The sequence below is a fragment of the Homarus americanus genome, unplaced genomic scaffold (assembly GCF_018991925.1).
Source record: "Homarus americanus isolate GMGI-L3 unplaced genomic scaffold, GMGI_Hamer_2.0 scaffold56333, whole genome shotgun sequence".
Lineage (NCBI taxonomy): Eukaryota > Metazoa > Arthropoda > Malacostraca > Decapoda > Nephropidae > Homarus > Homarus americanus.
The window spans coordinates 10,461,178-10,483,139 of NW_024734940.1; the positions used below are offsets into that span (position 1 = coordinate 10,461,178).

Here is a 21,962-nt window from a genome sequence, read left to right on the forward strand (position 1 = left end):
CCAGGAATATCAGCACGTCCCTCCAATTCTGGAACATTAGTTTTCAATCCAATTTTGCCTCCAAATCCAGGAATATCAGCACTGCCCTTGACATCTGGGACGTCAGTTTTCAATCTAATTTTGCCTCCATATCCAGGAATATCAGCAATGCCCTTGACTTCTGGGACATCTGTTCTCAATCCAATTTTGCCTCCAAATACAGGACTCTCAGCACTTCCTTCCAATTCTGGAATGTCAGTTTTCATTCCAATTTTGCCCCCAAATCCAGGAATATCAGCACTGCCCTTGACATCTGGGACATTTGTTCTCAATCCAATTCTGCCTCCAAATCCAGGTATATCAACACTGCCTTTGACATCTGGGACATCTGTTCTCAGTCCAATTTTGCCTCCAAATCCAGGAATATCAGCACTGCTCTCCATTTCTGGAATGTCAGTTTTCATTCCAATTTTGCCTCCAAATCCAGGAATATCAAAACTGCCCTTGACATCTGGGACGTCAGCTTTCAATCCAATTTTGCCTCCAAATCCAGGAATATCAGCACTGCCTTTGACATTTGGGACATCAGTGTTTAATCCAATTTTGCCTCCAAATCCAGGAATATCAGCACTGCTCTCCATTTCTGGAATGTCTGTTTTCATTCCAATTTTGCCTCCAAATCCAGGAATATCAGCACTGCCCCTGACATCTGGTACATCTGTTCTCAATCCAATTTTGCCTCCAAATCCAGGAATATCAGCACTGCCCTTGACATCTGGGACATCAGTTTTCAATCCAATTTTGCCTCCAAATCCAGGAATATCAACACTACCCTTGACATCTGGGACATCAGTTTTTAAATCAAATTTGCCTCCAAATCCAGGAATATCAGCACTGCCCTTGACATCTGTGACATCTGTTTTCAATCCAATTTTGCCTCCAAATCCAGGAATATCAGCACTGCCCTTGACATCTGTGACATCTGTTTTCAATCCAATTTTGCCTCCAAATCCAGGAATATCAGCACTGCCTTTGACATCTGGGACATCAGTTTTCAATCCAATTTTGCCTCCAAATCCTGGAATATCAACACTGCTCTTGACATCTGGGACATCAGTTTTTAATCCCATTTTGCCTCCAAATCCAGGAATATCAACACTACCCTTGACATCTGGGACATCAGTTGTCAAATCAAATTTGCCTCCAAATCCAGGAATATCAGCACTGCCCTTGATATCTGGGATATCGGATGTCAATCCAATTTTGCCCCCAAATCCAGGAATATCAGCACTGCCTTTGACATCTGGGACATCAGTTTTCAATCCAATTTTGCCTTCAAATCCAGGAATATCAACATTGCCTTTGACATCTGGGACATCAGTTTTAAATCCAATTTTGCCTCCAAATCCAGGAATATCAGCACGTCCCTCCAATTCTGGAACATTAGTTTTCAATCCAATTTTGCCTCCAAATCCAGGAATATCTGCATTGCCCTTGACATCTGGGACATCAGTTTTAAAACCCATTTTGCCTCCAAATCCAGGAATATCAGCACTTCCCTTGATATCTGGGACATCAGTTTTCAATCCCATTTTGCCTCCAAATCCAGGATAATCAACACTGCCCTTGACATCTGGGACATCAGTTTTCAATCCAATTTTGCCTCCAAATCCAGGAATATCAACACTGCCCTTGATATCTGGGACATTAGTTTTCAATCCCATTTTGCCTCCAAATCCAGGATAATCGACACTGCCCTTGATATCTGGGATATCGGATGTCAATCCAATTTTGCCTCCAAATCCAGGAATATCAGCACTGCCTTTGACATCTGGGACATCAGCTTTCAATCCAATTTTGCCTTCAAATCCAGGAATATCAACATTGCCTTTGACATCTGGGACATCAGTTTTAAATCCAACTTTGCCTCCAAATCCAGGAATATCAGCACGTGCCTCTAATTCTGGAACGTCAGTTTTCAATCCAATTTTGCCTCCAAATCTAGGAATATCAGCACTGCCCTTGACATCTGGGATATCAGTTTTCAATCCCATTTTGCCTCCAAATCCAGGATAATCAACACTGCCCTTGACATCTGGGACATCAGCTTTCAATCCAATTTTGCCTTCAAATCCAGGAATATCAACATTGCCTTTGACATCTGGGACATCAGTTTTAAATCCAATTTTGCCTCCAAATCCAGGAATATCATCACGTGCCTCTAATTCTGGAACGTCAGTTTTCAATCCAATTTTGCCTCCAAATCTAGGAATATCAGCACTGCCCTTGACATCTGGGATATCAGTTTTCAATCCCATTTTGCCTCCAAATCCAGGATAATCAACACTGCCTTTGACATTTGGGACATCAGTTTTCAACCCAATTTTGCCTCCAGATCCAGGAATGTCTGCTGTTCCTCCGATTCTTATTTTTCTATCTACATTAGGAATATTTATATCAACATCACCTGCTGGAACACTAGTCTTCAAGTCTACTGCACCATCAAATCCTGGGGCATTGAATCGTCTGTTAAATCCTGATGCGTTTGTGTCTAAATTGAGGTTTTCTCCATATCCAGAATTAGCCCCAAGCTTAACATCTGGAACTTCTGGTTTAATATTCATATCTCCTTCATAGGTAGGAAGATGTGCACCAAACCTAGTTTCTGGAATATTCGTATTGAAATTAACATCACCCCCATACCCATTAACACCTACACTTCCGCTCACTTTGGGTACATCAGCATCCAGACCAAACTTGCCAGAAAATCCGGGATCAACTGCAAGTTTTGCGTTGAGATCATCCATTTTATAATCGACCCCAGTTCCTGCTATGACATCAGGAACGTTAGTTTTAAGGTCTATGTTGCCATCATATTCTGGAGCAGAACCTCCGATGTGTACCTCAGGAGTATTTACTTTTAATCTGACTTTCCCTTTGCGAGATGGAGGAACAGGAGCTCTGGCTGTAATTTCTATATCTGGTAATTTTGGCACATCTGAGAGGCTGCTTTCCGGATATTCAACACCGATCTCAGGACCTTCAATTTCAACTTTACCTGGTTTGTATTCTCCGCCGACTTCAGCACCTTTTGGCTTTCCGAAACATGATCCCAACTTAGCCTTTGGCTTCCCTGTCTTCAACTTCAGGTCAGGAGAATCAACGTCGATCTCAGCCTTACCATCCGGGGATCTAATTCTGGCACTCCCACTAACCTCTGGTCCTTCAACTGAGGCTTTGCCAGGTTTATATTCACCTTCAACTTTAGGGGTTTTAGGTTTACCGAAACAAGAGCCAAGTTTAGCTTTAGGCTTTTCACCTTTAACGTTCACTTCAGGAGAGTCAATATCCACCTTAGCTTTACTTGCAGGTGCAGCCACAGTAACACTTGGACCTGTAACACCGCCCTCAACCTTGGCATGTGGATCTAGCGACACTGATCCTCCGATATCAGCCTCGGCTGAGTATCCATTACTTACGGGATCCTTTGGTTTACCGAAACAGGATCCTAGTGATATTTTGGGTTTGCCAGACGCTTTTACTGTCTTTGGCACTTCTACTGAGGCAGATAATTCTGGAGTCTTTATGTCTCCCTTAAATTCACCTGATGGTATGTTGAGATCAGATGGAATTGAGATCTCGGCTTTTGGACCTTCGACGTGGGGTAAGTCACCTTTCACCTCTGCATGAAGGGAAGGGACCTCAACTTCTGGTGTTTTTATGTCTAATCCTTTAATGTCTGCTGAGAAGGTGGGGACGCTGCCTTCTACTTCCAAGTTGGCATCACCTTTTGGAAGTCGTGGGATATCACCATGAAGTTTAACCTCTGGTTCTAATTTCGGTACAGAAGCTTTAAGATCAACATCAGCATCTAATTTAGGAGATGCGGATATTCTGCCTCCAATTTCCAAATCTGGAATATCAGATTTTCCTCCAAGTCTGGCTTCAACCTTTGGTAAATCTGGAATACTTCCTTCAATTTTTAATGCTGGATCAACTCTAGGTACATCTGCCCTGATTTCCACTCCTCCAGACACTCCAGGAATGGTAGGCATGTCCAATTCTATTGCTGGACCAGAAATGGGTCTTGGTGTTTCTACTTCAACCTTTCCTTCTATGGCCGGTACTTCAACTTGTACTTTTGGAATTTCTGGACCTGCTAGTTCTACTTGTCCAGGCTGATAAGCAGCTTCAATTTCAGGTCCCTTTGGTTTACCAAAACATGACCCAAACTTAGTTGTAGGTTTTCCAGTAGCTTTACCTCCTTTTACTTTTACCTCTGGTGATTCAATACCAATATCAGCCTTTGTTTCAGGTGATTTCAGACTAGCTTCAGTGCTGATCTCAGGACCTTCAATTTCAACTTTTCCTGGTTTATATTCTCCGCTTATTTCAGCACCCTTTGGCTTTCCGAAACATGATCCCAACTTAGCCTTTGGCTTCCCTGTCTTCAACTTCAGGTCAGGAGAATCAACGTCGATCTCAGCCTTACCATCAGGGGATCTAATTCTGGCACTCCCACTAACCTCTGGTCCTTCAACTGAGGCTTTGCCAGGTTTATATTCACCTTCAACTTTAGGGGTTTTAGGTTTACCGAAACAAGAGCCAAGTTTAGCTTTAGGCTTTTCACCTTTAACGTTCACTTCAGGAGAGTCAATATCCACCTTAGCTTTACCTTCAGGTGCAGCCACAGTAACACTTGGACCTGTAACACCGCCCTCAACCTTGGCATGTGGATCTAGCGACACTGATCCTCCGATATCAGCCTCGGCTGAGTATCCTTTACTTACAGGATCCTTTGGTTTACCGAAACAGGATCCTAGTGATATTTTGGGTTTGCCAGATGCTTTTACTGTCTTTGGCACTTCTACTGAGGCAGATAATTCTGGAGTCTTTATGTCTCCCTTAAATTCACCTGATGGTATGTTGAGATCAGATGGAATTGAGATCTCGGCTTTTGGACCTTCGACGTGGGGTAAGTCACCTTTCACCTCTGCATGAAGGGAAGGGACATCAACTTCTGGTGTTTTTATGTCTAATCCTTTAATGTCTGCTGAGAAGGTGGGGACGCTGCCTTCTACTTCCAAGTTGGCATCACCTTTTGGAAGTCGTGGGATATCACCATGAAGTTTAACCTCTGGTTCTAATTTCGGTACAGAAGCTTTAAGATCAACATCAGCATCTAATTTAGGAGATGTGGATATTTTGCCTCCAATTTCCAAATCTGGAATATCAGATTTTCCTCCAAGTCTGGCTTCAACCTTTGGTAAATCTGGAATACTTCCTTCAATTTTTAATGCTGGATCAACTCTAGGTACATCTGCCCTGATTTCCACTCCTCCAGACACTCCAGGAATGGTAGGCATGTCCAATTCTATTGCTGGACCAGAAATGGGTCTTGGTGTTTCTACTTCAACCTTTCCTTCTATGGCCGGTACTTCAACTTGTACTTTTGGAATTTCTGGACCTGCTAGTTCTACTTGTCCAGGCTGATAAGCAGCTTCAATTTCAGGTCCCTTTGGTTTACCAAAACATGACCCAAACTTAGTTGTAGGTTTTCCAGTAGCTTTACCTCCTTTTACTTTTACCTCTGGTGATTCAATACCAATATCAGCCTTTGTTTCAGGTGATTTCAGACTAGCTTCAGTGCTGATCGCAGGACCTTCAATTTCAACTTTTCCTGGTTTATATTCTCCGCTGATTTCTGCACCCTTTGGCTTTCCGAAACAAGATCCCAACTTACCCTTTGGTTTATCTGCCTTCACATTCGAGTCAGGGGCATCAATATCAATGTCAGCTTTAACTTCAAGAGGTCTAATCCTTGCAATTCCACCTGCTGAAGCTCCCTCAAGTTGAGCCTTACTTGGAGAATATTCCCCTTTGCCTTTCGGACTCTTAGGCTTACCGAAACATGATCCCAATTTAGCTTTGGACTTTCCTTTAACTTTTGCTTCCGGAGATTCAATATCCATCTTAGCCTTGCCCTCGGGAACATCAACACTAACACTGGCACCAGCAAGACCTTCGCCCTCTACTTTAATATGAGGATCTACAGACACTGATGCTCCCACATCAGCATCAGCTGCATATTCTCCATTTACAGAAGGAGTCTTAGGTTTACCGAAACAAGATCCTAAAGATGATTTAGGCTTTCCTGATACATTTACCTTCTTACTCTTGACCTCGGGGGCTTCCACACCGATGGACGCTTGTGCTTCTGGTCCTTCTACCTCCAGTCCCACATCTACATCTTTTATCTCTCCTGGAGCTTGTCCTTCAAGTTTAGCAGACATGTATGGTTCTTCCTTTTTTATTTTTCCTGGTTTACCTAGACAAGCGCATGGACCTAGTTTGGCTTTCTTGGCCTTCACTTCAGGTTGTGGCATCTTCACTGACCCAGATAATTCTGGAGTCTTTACTTCTCCCTTAATCTCAGCCGCTGGGACAGCGGGGACTGATGGTAATGAAATCTTAGCTTGAGGAAGATCAACAGATGGTAAGTCACCTTTTATCTCTGCTTCAATCTTTGGACTTGGGATATCTGGCACTGATATATCCAGTCCTTTTAAATCTCCTGATATGCGAGGGATGTTTCCACTTATATCCAAGTTTGCTTCTGCCTTTGGAAGGTCTGGAATGCTTCCTTCGAATTCAACATGAGGTTTAAGATCAGGTATGGAAGCATCGATATCAACATCTGCCTTCAATTCGGGAACTTTGGGTATGTTACCTTCAATTTCTAGACCAGGAATGTTTGCTTTGCCTCCCAATTCGGCTTCAACTTTTGGTAAATCAGGAATATCTCCTTCTATTTTCAACTTTGGTTCAATTTTGGGTACATCAACATCAATTCCAAATCCTCCTTTCACTTCAGGAATGTCTACTTCAAGTGAGGGACTGATGTCAGCACTCGGTGCATTTACATCCACTTTTCCTTCTATTGAAGGAACTTCAGCTCGCATTTTTGGTACTTCAGGTCCCTCAACCTTTATCTCTCCAGGTTGGTAAGCACCTTCAAGTTTGGGTCCTTTGGGTTTGCCAAAGCATGATCCAAACTTCATATTAGGTTTCCCACTTCCCTTTCCACCTTTCACTTTCACATCTGGTGATTCAATATCAATGTCTGCTTTAGCTTCAGGAGTTTTCAAACTTGCTCCGGCACTGACCTCGGGGCCTTCAATTTCAACTTTACCTGGTTTATATTCTCCTTCAACCTTGGGGCTCTTTGGTTTACCGAAACAAGACCCTAATTTACCTTTTGGTTTATTTCCTTTTACTTTCACATCTGGACTTTCCACGCTCACATCAGCTGTAGCTTCAGGAGAGGCAGCACTGATTTCTGGACCTTCTAATTCCACTTTGCCTGGCTTATATTCACCTTCAATTTTGGGGCTCTTTGGTTTACCGAAACAAGATCCCAACTTAGACTTTGGCTTTTGGGCTTTCACGTTAACCTCTGGGGAATCTATGTCTATGTCAGCCCCTGGTTTAGTTCCCTTTACCTTTACATCAGGTGTATCAATGTCAATATCAGCTCTGGCATCAAGAGGTTCAACACTGGCACTCCCTTCAATGTTTGGTCCTTCAATGTCAACTTTAGCTGGTTTATATTCACCTTCCACTTTAGGACTCTTAGGTTTGCCGAAACATGAACCTAAATTAGCCTTGGGCTTTCCTGTCTTTACTTTAGCGTCTGGAGACTCAACAGTAATGTCACCCTTGGCTTCTGGGGATTTAACACTGGCCCCAACACTTGCCTCTGGGCCTTCAATTTGACCTGGCTTATATTCACCTTCAATTTCTGGACTCTTAGGCTTACCGAAACATGATCCCAATTTAGCTTTGGGTTTTCCTCCTTTTACTTTGACTTCTGGAGATTCAATATCCATCTTAGCCTTGCCCTCGGGAACATCAACACTAACACTGGGACCAGCAAGACCTTCGCCCTCTACCTTAATATGAGGATCTACAGACACTGATGCTCCCACATCAGCATCAGCTGCATATTCTCCACTTACAGAAGGAGTCTTAGGTTTACCGAAACATGAACCTAAAGATGATTTAGGCTTTCCTGATACTTTTACCTTCTTACTCTTGATCTCGGGGGCTTCCACACCGATGGATGCTTGTGCTTCTGGTCCTTCTACCTCCAGTCCCACATCTACATCTTTTATCTCTCCTGGAGCTTTTCCTTCAAGTTTAGCAGACATGTATGGCTCTTCCTTTTTCATTTTTCCTGGTTTACCTAGACAAGCACATGGACCTAGTTTGGCTTTCTTGGCCTTCATTTCAGGTTGTGGCATCTTCACTGACCCAGATAATTCTGGAGTCTTTACTTCTCCCTTAATCTCAGCCGCTGGGACAGCGGGGACTGATGGTAATGAAATCTTAGCTTGAGGAAGATCAACAGATGGTAAGTCACCTTTTATTTCGGCTTCAATCTTTGGACTTGGGATATCTGGCACTGATATATCCAGTTCTTTTAAATCTCCTGATATACGAGGGATGTTTCCACATATATCCAAGTTTGCTTCTGCCTTTGGAAGGTCTGGAATGCTTCCTTCGAATTCAACATGAGGTTTAAGATCAGGTATGGAAGCATCGATATCAACATCTGCCTTCAATTCGGGAACTTTGGGTATGTTACCTTCAATTTCTAGACCAGGAATGTTTGCTTTGCCTCCCAATTCGGCTTCAACTTTTGGTAAATCAGGAATATCTCCTTCTATTTTCAACTTTGGTTCAATTTTGGGTACATCAACATCAATTCCAAATCCTCCTTTCACTTCAGGAATGTCTAATTCAAGTGAGGGACTGATGTTAGCACTTGGTGCATTTACATCCACTTTTCCTTCTATTGAAGGAACTTCAGCTCGCATTTTTGGTACTTCAGGTCCCTCAACCTTTATCTCTCCAGGTTGGTAAGCAGCTTCAAGTTTAGGTCCTTTGGGTTTGCCAAAGCATGATCCAAACTTCATATTAGGCTTCCCACTTCCCTTTCCACCTTTCACTTTTACATCTGGTGATTCAATATCAATGTCTGCTTTAGCTTCAGGCGTTTTCAAACTTGCTCCGGCACTGACCTCGGGGCCTTCAATTTCAACTTTACCTGGTTTATATTCTCCTTCAACCTTGGGGCTCTTTGGTTTACCGAAACAAGACCCTAATTTACCTTTTGGTTTATTTCCTTTTACTTTCACATCTGGACTTTCCACACTCACATCAGCTGTAGCTTCAGGAGAGGCAGCACTGATTTCTGGACCTTCTAATTCCACTTTGCCTGGTTTATATTCGCCTTCAATTTTGGGGCTCTTTGGTTTACCGAAACAAGATCCCAACTTAGACTTTGGCTTTTGGGTTTTCACCTTAAGCTCTGGGGAATCAATGTCAATATCAACATCGGGTTTAGTTCCCTTTACCATTACATCAGGTGTATCAGTGTCAATATCAGCTCTGGCTTCAAGAGGTTCAACACTGGCACTCCCTTCAATGTTTGGTCCTTCAAAGTCAACTTTAGCTGGTCTATATTCACCTTCCACTTTAGGACTCTTAGGTTTGCCGAAACATGAACCCAATTTAGCTTTGGGCTTTCCTGTCTTGATTTTAGCATCTGGAGACTCAACTGAAATGTCACCCTTGGCTTCTGGGGATTTAACACTGGCCCCAACACTTGCCTCTGGGCCTTCAATTTGACCTGGCTTATATTCACCTTCAATTTCTGGACTCTTAGGCTTACCGAAACATGATCCCAATTTAGCTCTGGGTTTTCTACCTTTTACTTTCACTTCTGGAGATTCAATATCCATCTTAGCCTTGCCCTCGGGAACATCAACACTAACATTGGGACCAGCAAGACCTTCGCCCTCTACCTTTATATGAGGATCTACAGACACTGATGCTCCCACATCAGCATCAGCTGCATATTCTCCATTTACAGAAGGAGTCTTAGGTTTACCGAAACAAGATCCTAAAGATGATTTAGGCTTTCCTGATACTTTTACCTTCTTACTTTTGATCTCGGGGGCTTCCACACCGATGGACGCTTGTGCTTCTGGTCCTTCTACCTCCAGTCCCACATCTACATCTTTTATCTCTCCTGGAGCTTTTCCTTCAAGTTTAGCAGACATGTATGGTTCTTCCTTTTTTATTTTTCCTGGTTTACCTAGACAAGCACATGGACCTAGTTTGGCTTTCTTGGCCTTTACTTCAGGTTGTGGCATCTTCACTGACGCAGATAATTCTGGAGTCTTTACTTCTCCCTTAATCTCAGCCGCTGGGACAGCGGGGACTGATGGAAGTGAAATCTTAGCTTGAGGAAGATCAACAGATGGTAAGTCACCTTTTATCTCTGCTTCAATCTTTGGACTTGGGATATCTGGCACTGATATATCCAGTTCTTTTAAATCTCCTGATATACGAGGGATGTTTCCACTTATATCCAAGTTTGCTTCTGCCTTTGGAAGGTCTGGAATGCTTCCTTCGAATTCAACATGAGGTTTAAGATCAGGTATGGAAGCATCGATATCAACATCTGCCTTCAATTCGGGAACTTTGGGTATGTTACCTTCAATTTCTAGACCAGGAATGTTTGCTTTGCCTCCCAGCTCGGCTTCAACTTTTGGTAAATCAGGAATATCTCCTTCCATTTTCAATTTAGGCTCTATTTTGGGTATGTCAAAATCAATTCCAACTGCTCCTTTCATTTCAGGAATGTCTACTTCAAGTGAGGGACTGATTTCAGCACTTGGTGGTTTTACATCCACTTTTCCTTCTATTGAAGGAACTTCAGCTCGCATTTTTGGTACTTCAGGTCCCTCAACCTTTAACTCTCCAGGTTGGTAAGCAGCTTCAAGTTTAGGTCCTTTGGGTTTGCCAAAGCATGATCCAAACTTCATTTTAGGCTTCCCACTTCCCTTTCCACCTTTCACTTTCACATCTGGTGATTCAATATCAATGTCTGCTTTAGCTTCAGGTGTTTTCAAACTTGCTCCGGCACTGACCTCGGGGACTTCAATTTCAGCTTTACCTGGTTTATATTCTCCTTCAACCTTGGGGCTCTTTGGTTTACCGAAACAAGACCCTAACTTAGACTTTGGCTTTTGGGCTTTCACGTTAACCTCTGGGGAATCTATGTCTATGTCAGCCCCTGGTTTAATTCCCTTTACCTTTACATCAGGTGTATCAATGTCAATATCAGCTCTGGCTTCAAGAGGTTCAACACTGGCACTCCCTTCAATGCTTGGTCCTTCAATGTCAACTTTAGCTGGTTTATATTCACCTTCCACTTTAGGACTCTTAGGTTTGCCGAAACATGAACCCAATTTAGCTTTGGGCTTTCCTGTCTTGATTTTAGCGTCTGGAGACTCAACAGTAATGTCACCCTTGGCTTCTGGGGATTTAATACTAGCTCCGACACTAGCCTCTGGGCCTTCAATTTGACCTGGCTTATATTCACCTTCAATTTCTGGACTCTTAGGCTTACCGAAACACGATCCCAGTTTGGCCTTGGGTTTTCTTCCTTTTACCTTAACATCAGAAGATTCAATATCAATATTAGCCTTGCCCTGGGGAACATCAACACTAACACTGGGACCAGCAAGACCTTCGCTCTCTACCTTAATATGAGGATCTACAGACACTGATGCTCCAACATCAGCATCAGCTGCATATTCTCCACTTACTGAAGGAGTCTTAGGTTTGCCGAAACATGAACCTAAAGATGATTTAGGCTTTCCTGATACTTTTACCTTCTTACTCTTGATCTCGGGGGCTTCCACACCGATGGATGCTTGTGCTTCTGGTCCTTCTACCTCCAGTCCCACATCTACATCTTTTATCTCTCCTGGAGCTTTTCCTTCAAGTTTAGCAGACATGTATGGCTCTTCCTTTTTCATTTTTCCTGGTTTACCTAGACAAGCACATGGACCAAGTTTGGCTTTCTTGGCCTTCATTTGAGGTTGTGGCATCTTCACTGACCCAGATAATTCTGGAGTCTTTACTTCTCCCTTAATCTCAGCCGCTGGGACAGCGGGGACTGATGGAAGTGAAATCTTAGCTTCAGGAAGATCAACAGTTGGTAAATCACCTTTCATTTCCACATCAATCTTTGGACTTGGGATATCAGGTAATGATATATCCAGTTCTTTTACATCCCCTGATATATCCAAGTTTGCGTCTGCCTTTGGAATGTCTGGAATGTTTCCTTCGAGTTTTATCTCTGGTTTAAGATCAGGTATGGAAGCATCAATATCAAAATCTGCCTTCATTTCGGGAACTTTGGGTATGTTACCTTCAAAATCTAGACCAGGAATATTTGCTTTGCCTCCCAATTCGGCTTCAACTTTTGGTAAATCAGGAATATCTCCTTCTATTTTCAACCTTGGTTCAATTTTGGGTACATCAACATCAATTCCAACTCCTCCTTTCACTTCAGGAATGTCTACTTCAAGTGAGGGACTGATGTCAGCACTTGGTGTTTTTACATCTACTTTGCCTTCTACTGAAGGAATTTCAGCTTGTATTTTTGGAACTTCAGGTCCATCAACATTTATCTCTCCAGGTTGGTAAGCAGCTTCAAGTTTAGGTCCTTTGGGTTTGCCAAAGCATGATCCAAACTTCATTTTAGGCTTCCCACTTCCCTTTCCACCTTTCACTTTCACGTCTGGTGATTCAATATCAATATCTGCTTTAGCTTCGGGTGTTTTCAAGCTTGCTCTGGCACTGACCTCGGGGCCCTCAAGTTCAACTTTACCTCCTTTATATTCTCCTTCAACCTTTGGAGTTTTTGGCTTGCCGAAACAAGACCCAAACTTAGCTTTTGGTTTACCTCCTTTCACTTTCACATCTGGACCTTCAATGCCGACATCTGCCTTAGCCTCAGGAGAAGCAACAATGACTTCTGGACCTTCCAGGTCTCCTTTGCCTGGCTTATATTCTCCTTCAATTTGGGGGCTCTTTGGTTTACCAAAACAAGATCCCAACTTAGATTTTGGCTTTTGGGCTTTCACCTTCACCTCTGGGGAATCTATGACTATATCAGCCTCGGGTCTACTTCCCTTTACCTTTACATCAGGTGCATCTACGTCAATATCCGCTCTGGCTTCAAGAGGTTCAACACTGGCACTCTCTTCAATGCTTGGTCCTTCAATGTCAACTTTAGCTGGTTTATATTCACCTTCCAATTTAGGACTCTTGGGTTTGCCGAAACATGAACCCAATTTAGCTTTGGGCTTTCCTGTCTTGATTTTAGCATCTGGAGACTCAACTGAAATGTCACCCTTGGCTTCTGGGGATTTAATACTAGCTCCGACACTTGCCTCTGGGCCTTCAATTTTACCTGGCTTATATTCCCCTTCAATTTCCGGAGCCTTCGGTTTCCCGAAACATGATCCCAATTTAGCTTTGGGTTTACCTCCTTTTACTTTGACTTTTGGAGATTCAATATCAATATTAGCCTTGCCCTCGGGAACACTAACACTGGGACCAGTAACTCCTTCGCCCTCTACCTTTATATGAGGATCTACAGACACTGATGCTTCCACACCAGCATCTGCTTCGTATTCTGCATTTACTGAAGGAGTCTTAGGTTTACCGAAACAAGAACCTAAAGATGATTTAGGCTTTCCTGATACTTTTACCTTCTTACTCTTGATCTCGGGGGCTTCCACACCGATGGATGCTTGTGCTTCTGGTCCTTCTACCTCCAGTCCCACATCTACACCTTTTATCTCTCCTGGAGCTTTTCCTTCAAGTTTAGCAGACATGTATGGTTCTTCCTTTTTCACTTTTCCTGGTTTACCTAGACAAGCACATGGACCTAGTTTGGCTTTCTTGGCCTTCACTTCAGGTTGTGGCATCTTCACTGACCCAGATAATTCTGGAGTCTTTACTTCTCCCTTAATCTCAGCCGCTGGTACAGCGGGGACTGATGGAAGTGAAATCTTAGCTTCAGGAAGATCAACAGTTGGTAAATCACCTTTCATTTCTACATCAATCTTTGGACTTGGTATGTCAGGCAATGATATATCCAGTTCTTTTACATCCCCTGAAATACCAGGGATGTTTACACCAATATCCCAGCTAGCATCTGCCTCTGGAAGGTCTGGAATATTTCCTTCCAGTTTTATCTCAGGTTTAAGATCAGGTATGGCGGCATTGATATCAACATCTGCCTTTATTTCGGGAACATTTGCTTTGCCTCCCAGCTTGGCTTCAACTTTTGGTAAATCTGGAATATCTCCTTCTATTTTCAATTTGGGCTCTATTTTGGGTACATCAACATCAAATCCAACCCCTCCTTTTACTTCAGGAATGTCTACTTCAAGTGAGGGACTGATGTCAGCACTTGGTGGTCTTACATCCAATTTGCCTTCTACTGAAGGAACTGCAACTCGTATTTTTGGTACTTCAGGTCCCTCAACCTTTATCTCTCCAGGTTGGTAAGCAGCTTCAAGTTTAGGTCCTTTGGGTTTGCCAAAGCATGATCCAAACTTCATTTTAGGCTTCCCACTTCCCTTTCCACCTTTCACTTTCACGTCTGGTGATTCAATATCAATATCTGCTTTAGCTTCGGGTGTTTTCAAACTTGCTTTAGCACTGACCTCGGGACCCTCAAGTTCAACTTCACCTGCGTTATATTCTCCTTCAACCTTTGGAGTCTTTGGCTTGCCGAAACAAGACCCTAACTTAGCTTTTGGTTTACCACCTTTCACTTTCACATCTGGACCTTCAATGCCGACATCTGCCTTAACCTCAGGAGAAGCAACAACCACTTCTGGACCTTCCAGTTCTGCTTTACCTGGCTTATATTCTCCTTCAATTTGGGGGCTCTTTGGTTTACCAAAACAAGATCCCAACTTAGACTTTGGCTTTTGGGCTTTCACCTTCACCTCTGGGGAATCTATGTCTATATTAGCCTCGGGTCTACTTCCCTTTACCTTTACATCAGGAGTATCTATGTCAATATCCGCTCTGGCTTGAAGAGGTTCAACACTGGCACTCCCTTCAATGCTTGGTCCTTCAATGTCAACTTTAGCTGGTTTATATTCTCCTTCCACTTTAGGACTCTTGGGTTTGCCGAAACATGAACCCAATTTAGCTTTGGGCTTTCCTGTTTTGATTTTAGCATCTGGAGACTCAACTGAAATGTCACCCTTGGCTTCTGGGGATTTAATACTAGCTCCGACACTTGCCTCTGGGCCTTCAATTTTACCTGGCTTATATTCACCTTCAATTTCCGGAGCCTTCGGTTTCCCGAAACATGATCCCAATTTAGCTTTGGGTTTTCCTCCTTTTACTTTGACTTCTGGAGATTCAATATCAATATTAGCCTTGCCCTCGGGAACACTAACACTGGGACCAGTAACTCCTTCGCCCTCTACCTTTATATGAGGATCTACAGACACTGATGCTTCCACACCAGCATCTGCTTCGTATTCTGCATTTACTGAAGGAGTCTTAGGTTTACCGAAACAAGAACCTAAAGATGATTTAGGCTTTCCTGATACTTTTACCTTCTTACTCTTGATCTCGGGGGCTTCCACACCGATGGATGCTTGTGCTTCTGGTCCTTCTACCTCCAGTCCCACATCTACATCTTTTATCTCTCCTGGAGCTTTTCCTTCAAGTTTAGCAGACATGTATGGTTCTTCCTTTTTAATTTTTCCTGGTTTACCTAGACAAGCACATGGACCTAGTTTGGCTTTCTTGGCCTTCACTTCAGGTTGTGGCATCTTCACTGACCCAGATAATTCTGGAGTCTTTACTTCTCCCTTAATCTCAGCCGCTGGGACAGCGGGGACTGATGGAAGTGAAATCTTAGCTTCAGGAAGATCAACAGTTGGTAAATCACCTTTCATTTCTACATCAATCTTTGGACTTGGTATGTCAGGCAATGATATATCCAGTTCTTTTACATCCCCTGAAATACCAGGGATGTTTGCACCAATATCCCAGCTAGCATCTGCCTCTGGAAGGTCTGGAATATTTCCTTCCAGTTTTATCTTAGGTTTAAGATCAGGTATGGCGGCATTGATATCAACATCTGCCTTTATTTCGGGAAGATTGGGTATGTTACCTTCAACTTCTAAATCAGGAACATTTGCTTTGCCTCCCAGCTTGGCTTCTACTTTTGGTAAATCTGGAATATCTCCTTCTATTTTCAATTTGGGCTCTATTTTGGGTACATCAACATCAAATCCAACCCCTCCTTTTACTTCAGGAATGTCTACTTCAAGTGAGGGACTGATGTCAGCACTTGGTGATCTTACATCCAATTTGCCTTCTACTGAAGGAACTGCAGCTCGTATTTTTGGTACTTCAGGTCCCTCAACCTTTATCTCTCCAGGTTGGTAAGCAGCTTCAAGTTTAGGTCCTTTGGGTTTGCCAAAGCATGATCCAACCTTCATTTTAGGCTTCCCACTTCCCTTCCCACCTTTCACTTTCACATCTGGTGATTCAATATCAATGTCTGCTTTAACTTCGGGTGTTTTCAAGCCTGCTCCGGTACCGACCTCGGGGCCCTCAAGTTCAACTTCACCTGCTTTATATTCTCCTTCAACCTTTGGAGTCTTTGGCTTGCCGAAACAAGACCCAAACTTAGCTTTTGGTTTACCTCCTTTCACTTTTACATCTGGACTTTCAATGTTGACATCTGCCTTAGCCTCAGGAGAAGCAACAATGACTTCTGGACCTTCCAGGTCTCCTCTGCCTGGCTTATATTCACCTTCAATTTGGGGGCTCTTTGGTTTACCAAAACAAGATCCCAACTTAGACTTTGGCTTTTGGGCTTTCACCTTCACCTCTGGGGAATCTATGTCTATATCAGCCTTTGGTCTACTTCCCTTTACCTTTACATCCGGTGCATCTATGTCAATATCCGCTCTGGCTTCAAGAGGTTCAATACTGGCACTCCCTTCTAAGTGTGGTCCTTCAATGTCGACTTTACCTGGCTTATATTCACCTTCCACTTTAGGACTCTTGGGTTTGCCGAAACATGAACCTAAATTAGCCTTGGGCTTTCCTGTCTTTACTTTAGCGTCTGGAGACTCAATACTAATGTCACCCTTGGCTTCTGGGGATTTAACACTGGCCCCAACACTTGCCTCTGGGCCTTCAATTTGACCTGGCTTATATTCACCTTCAATTTCTGGACTCTTAGGCTTACCGAAACATGATCCCAATTTAGCTTTGGGTTTTCCTCCTTTTACTTTCACTTCCGGAGATCCAACATCCATCTTAGCCTTGCCCTCGGGAGCATCAACACTAACACTGGGACCAGCAAGACCTTCGCCCTCTACCTTAATATGAGGATCTACAGACACTGATGCTCCCACATCAGCATCAGCTGCATATTCTCCACTTACTGAAGGAGTCTTAGGTTTACCGAAACAAGATCCTAAAGATGATTTAGGCTTTCCTGATACTTTTACCTTCTTACTCTTGATCTCGGGGGCTTCCACACCGATGGATGCTTGTGCTTCTGGTCCTTCTACCTCCAGTCCCACATCTACATCTTTTATCTCTCCTGGAGCTTTTCCTTCAAGTTTAGCAGACATGTATGGCTCTTCCTTTTTAATTTTTCCTGGTTTACCTAGACAAGCACATGGACCTAGTTTGGCTTTCTTGGCCTTCACTTCAGGTTGTGGCATCTTCACTGACCCAGATAATTCTGGAGTCTTTACTTCTCCCTTAATCTCAGCCGCTGGGACAGCGGGGACTGATGGTAATGAAATGTTAGCTTGAGGAAGATCAACAGATGGTAAATCAGCTTCGATTCCTGCTTCAATCTTTGGACTTGGGATATCTGGCACTGAAATATCTAATCCCTTTTTGTCTGAAAAGCTTGGGATGGTTCCTCCAAAGTCAAAACCTGCCTCGCCCTTTGGTAATCCTGGAATTTCACCCTCTAGTTTAACATCAGGTTTAAATTCAGGTGATGTGACATTGAGATCGACATTTCCTTTAATCCCAGGAGCTGCAGGACTGTCATACTTTATATCCATGCCTGGAACATCAGCCTTTGCTCCCAACTTGGACTCAACTTTGGGAATATCTGGAATATCAGCATTAATTCTTAGTCTTGGTTCACTTTTTGGTATGTTAACATTAACGGCAACTCCCCCTTCCATTGCGGGTATTGTGGGAACATCAGCTCTACCTCCTAAGTTGGCCTCAACTTTAGGTAAATCTGGAATATCACCTTTTATTTTCAATTTTGGCTCAATTTTGGGTGCGTCAACAACAATTCCAACTCCTCTTTTCACTTCAGGAACTTGAGGAATTTCTACTTCAAGTGAGGGACTGATGTCAGCACTTGGTGGTTTTACATCCAATTTGCCTTCTATTGAAGGAACTTCAGCTCGTACTTTCGGTACTTCAGGTCCCTCAACCTTTATCTCTCCAGGTTGGTAAGCAGCTTCAAGTTGAGATCCTTTGGGTTTGCCAAAGCATGATCCAACTTTCGCTTTGGGTTTTTTAATTCCTTTTCCGCCTTTTATTTTTACATCTGGTGATTCAATATCAACGTTGGCTTCTGCTTCTGGACCTTTGATACTTGTTCCAGCACTGATTTCAGATCCCTCAAGTTCAATTTTACCTGGTGTATATTCTCCCTGTACCTTAGGACTACTTGGTTTACCGAAGCAGGATCCCAATTTAGCCTTTGGTTTATCAGCTTTGACTTTTACTTTTGGCGACTCCACGTCCAAATCAACCTCTGGTTTTCCAGCTTTCACCCTCACTTCTGAAGAGTCAATGTCAATGTCTGCTTTGAGCTTAGGAGGTTTAATACTGACTTCTGGATCTTCTAAATCTACTTTACCTCGTTTACTTTCACCTTCAACATCAGGTGTTTTGGGTTTACCGAAGCAGGATCCCAATTTGGCCTTTGGTTTATCAGCTTTGACTTTTACTTTTGGTGACTCGACGTCTATGTCAGCGTCTGGTGTGCCAACTTTCATACTTACTTCGGGTGCATCAATGTCAATATCAGCGTGGGCTTCATGAGGTCCAGCATCAACACTAATACTGGCCTTTGGACTCTCAAGATCTACCTTGCTTGGTTTATATTCACCTTCAACTTTCGGACCCTCAGGTTTGCCAAAGCACGATCCGAGTTTGCCCTTTGGTTTACCGCCTTTTACTTTAACATTGGGTGAATCAACATCAGTGTTAGCTGAGGGAGGTCTGGCACAAGCACTCACACTCACCTCGGGACCTTCAACGTCTATTTGACCTTGTTCATGTTCATTGTCAATTTTAGGACTCTTAGGCTTGCCAAAACAAGAACCTAGTTTTGTTTTGGGCTTTTCTCCTTTGACTTTAGGAGAGTCAACATCTATTTTGGCTTTGCCTTTGGGAACTGAAATATTAATACTTGGATCAGCAGAATTATCGCCTTCAAAGGGTGACAGAGAAACTGCTGCAGAAGGCACTTTTCCTGTTGCATGAATATCCCAGTTTGGTTGACTTCCACCAACTGGTACACTTGCATCAACTCCCGGGGCACCGATTCGGAAACTGGAACTTGGAGCATTCCCTTTCACATCTCCTTGGATATGTGGCACATCAGCTCTGAAATCTAAATTACCTTCCAGTTTCGAGGAATGAGGCTCACGACTTGCTAATGTCTTGTGTGGCGCTGTACCGTCAAACCCAAAAGACAGATCAGGACCCCGCCCATCAGCCCCGTAACCCGATGTGTCTACGTTTACCCCACTATCAAATGACTTATCAGGGCTCCCCACTGAACTCTTGTATTCCAACGCTGACCCACGATTACCTTTCACAAGGTCTGGCAGTAATGGAACACCTTTGCCAGAGAATTCCTGTATATCGGGTAGAGGAAGATTTGGTGTAACTGATATGTTGTATGTTTGCCGTGTACGTGAACTGTATGTCTGACTACTACCCCCCATGTCGCCATTACTATGTACTCCTGATATCATCCTGTTTTCTGTGGACAGAGAACTTTGAGCATCCAGGTTTGTTCCATTTATTCTGGGCACACCTACCTCACCACGCATGTCTAGCTCGGGAGAGAGCAGGGCAGTCAGCTCTGCTTCAAGTTTACTCAACGAATCAGTTGGAGTTGATTTTATATCCCTCCCATTAATACTGACTTGGGAGGCAACAGTCCTCTCAGTAGTTGTGACTTTAACATAACCTCCTTTGCCATCTGAGACAGTCTTGACAGAAGTCTTTCCTTCTACGTGGTGGGGTTTTCCACGTAGTTCGTCTATGACATTTTTCAAGTCTTCGTTCATATTCGCATTAGTACTTATATCCAGGGACGGCAGGCCGGTCCGCTGGTCGTGTCTGACGCATTCGTGGAGAAGACTGTATCCAGGGGCGTCGTTGTCTTCTCCTTTGACAATGTCCTTGGTCACACTGATGAGCTTGCCGTCTCGTATCTGCCAGGTTGGGTGACCGAAGTCTCCCTGTGAATCCATAGTGGAATCCTTATTCATAATTTGGTATGTGAACAACTGTGTCTCACCACTTACGTCCGTATCTCCTTCAACTTTGCTCTCAACTTTCCACGACTCCCCACTTTGATTGTCTAGTTGGGTCTCCTGACTCGACCCTCTCACACCGGGGACACTCGAAAATTCCCTGCTACCTGTACCTGTGTTTATGTGAACATCATTGACATCCTTACCGTCTTTCACCAGTTTACTTTTTGCCTTACTGTCGCCTCCGTTGGTGAAGTTGAGTAGCCACGAGCGCCTTTTGTTTTCACTCTGGCCAAAGACGGCGGAGTCCCTGAAGCGCCAAGAGTACCGCTTATGTTCCTCCCCTGGTGGCGGTGGAGGCGGGTATGGGGGCGGCGAGTCAAGGTCTAGATCATCTGCCTCCTCCTCTTCGTCGCTGGGTAATGGTGGCAAGGGCCGCGCAGTATCGTACGGTAGATCTACATGCCTCCTTCCTGTTGTTAACTTTCCTTCACTATTACCCATACTGCACTGAGTTACACTTGATGCCAAAATACACCAGCATTTCACTTCATGTATAACTTATAGAAACTGTTAGCAAAGGCTCTTATTTTCTACACAACCACACTTATAATATTAATATTTTGTAACTATCCCACCAACTTTAACTTTGAAATTATATTCCAGCACTCTGGAACATGAAGACACTGCACTCCTCGCCCTTACTTGCACGAGGGAACTAACTGCTCCCCTTGCACGTCCTGCATCTTTACATGAATGGGTGTAGTAATCCACGTTAAAAACTGTTACTAGAAAGCACTTGTCAAACTTTTGGCAGGGATGGCACGGGTCTTGACACTTCCGTCAACAGGGGGCTGCGACCCAAACAAGTGCCAAAGGCTGTGCAGCTCAGCCTGGGCGTGGCGTTAGAGGAGGCTCTCAGGTGGGTGGGTGTGAGGGCGGGCGAGCGACACGAGACGGCACTGGTGGTGCGACGGCGGCGCGGGTGCTACTGAGACTGGCGCGGGCACGCTACAGCTCGGCGGCTTGCGGGTGCGGCGGCCACCAGGACCTGGGCACCACACTGCCCAGGCCCCGCCCCCGCCACGCTCCCCCACACCTGCCCACGCTTACTCCTTCCCAGAACTCCCGCCGCAGGTCACCACCACCCACGCGCGGGTAACCACATCAGAAGGTCACACCGAGAGAAGTAAGTGTTGCCACGGGGTGACCACTATCAAGGTGACATCAACGGTGAAAATATCTCTGCGTGTTGCAGCAAGTCTCAGCACCGGCAGCCAACATTGTGTTCATAGTTATTGTATTTACCTCGGGTACATCTCACCTCCACCTTCATCAACACCGCAGACCGATATATTAATTCGTTTACACAAAATTCTCTCATGGTCAACGGACCATAAAATAATCTCCTTGTATAATACTCGGTCTTCCAGACTTAGCTACCAGCTGCCCACCAACTCACACAGAGGTACAGCTACCGGACTGGCCTGAAACAAGTGATTAATTCCCCTTGTGATCATGTGCATAGCC

At 43.9% G+C, this 21,962-nt stretch overlaps 1 protein-coding gene across 4 annotated transcripts in view; it reads right to left on the reverse strand.

Moving 5' to 3' along the window:
- The window catches only part of LOC121870632 (neuroblast differentiation-associated protein AHNAK-like), a 97,334-nt gene extending 75,899 nt beyond the window's left edge, over positions 1-21,435 (reverse strand). For 2 of the 4 annotated variants that reach the window (XR_006089738.1, XR_006089737.1), the window contains exon 1: positions 257-21,435. Coding sequence is in view for 2 of the 4 variants with exons in the window: in XM_042372491.1 (XP_042228425.1) it covers positions 257-20,936 (20,680 nt within the window). In the remaining 2 variants the exon portion in view is untranslated. The remainder of the gene's footprint in view (positions 1-256) is intronic. The other 2 variants (XM_042372491.1, XM_042372492.1) reach the window with 2 other exon arrangements.
- Positions 21,436-21,962: the final 527 nt, after the last annotated feature.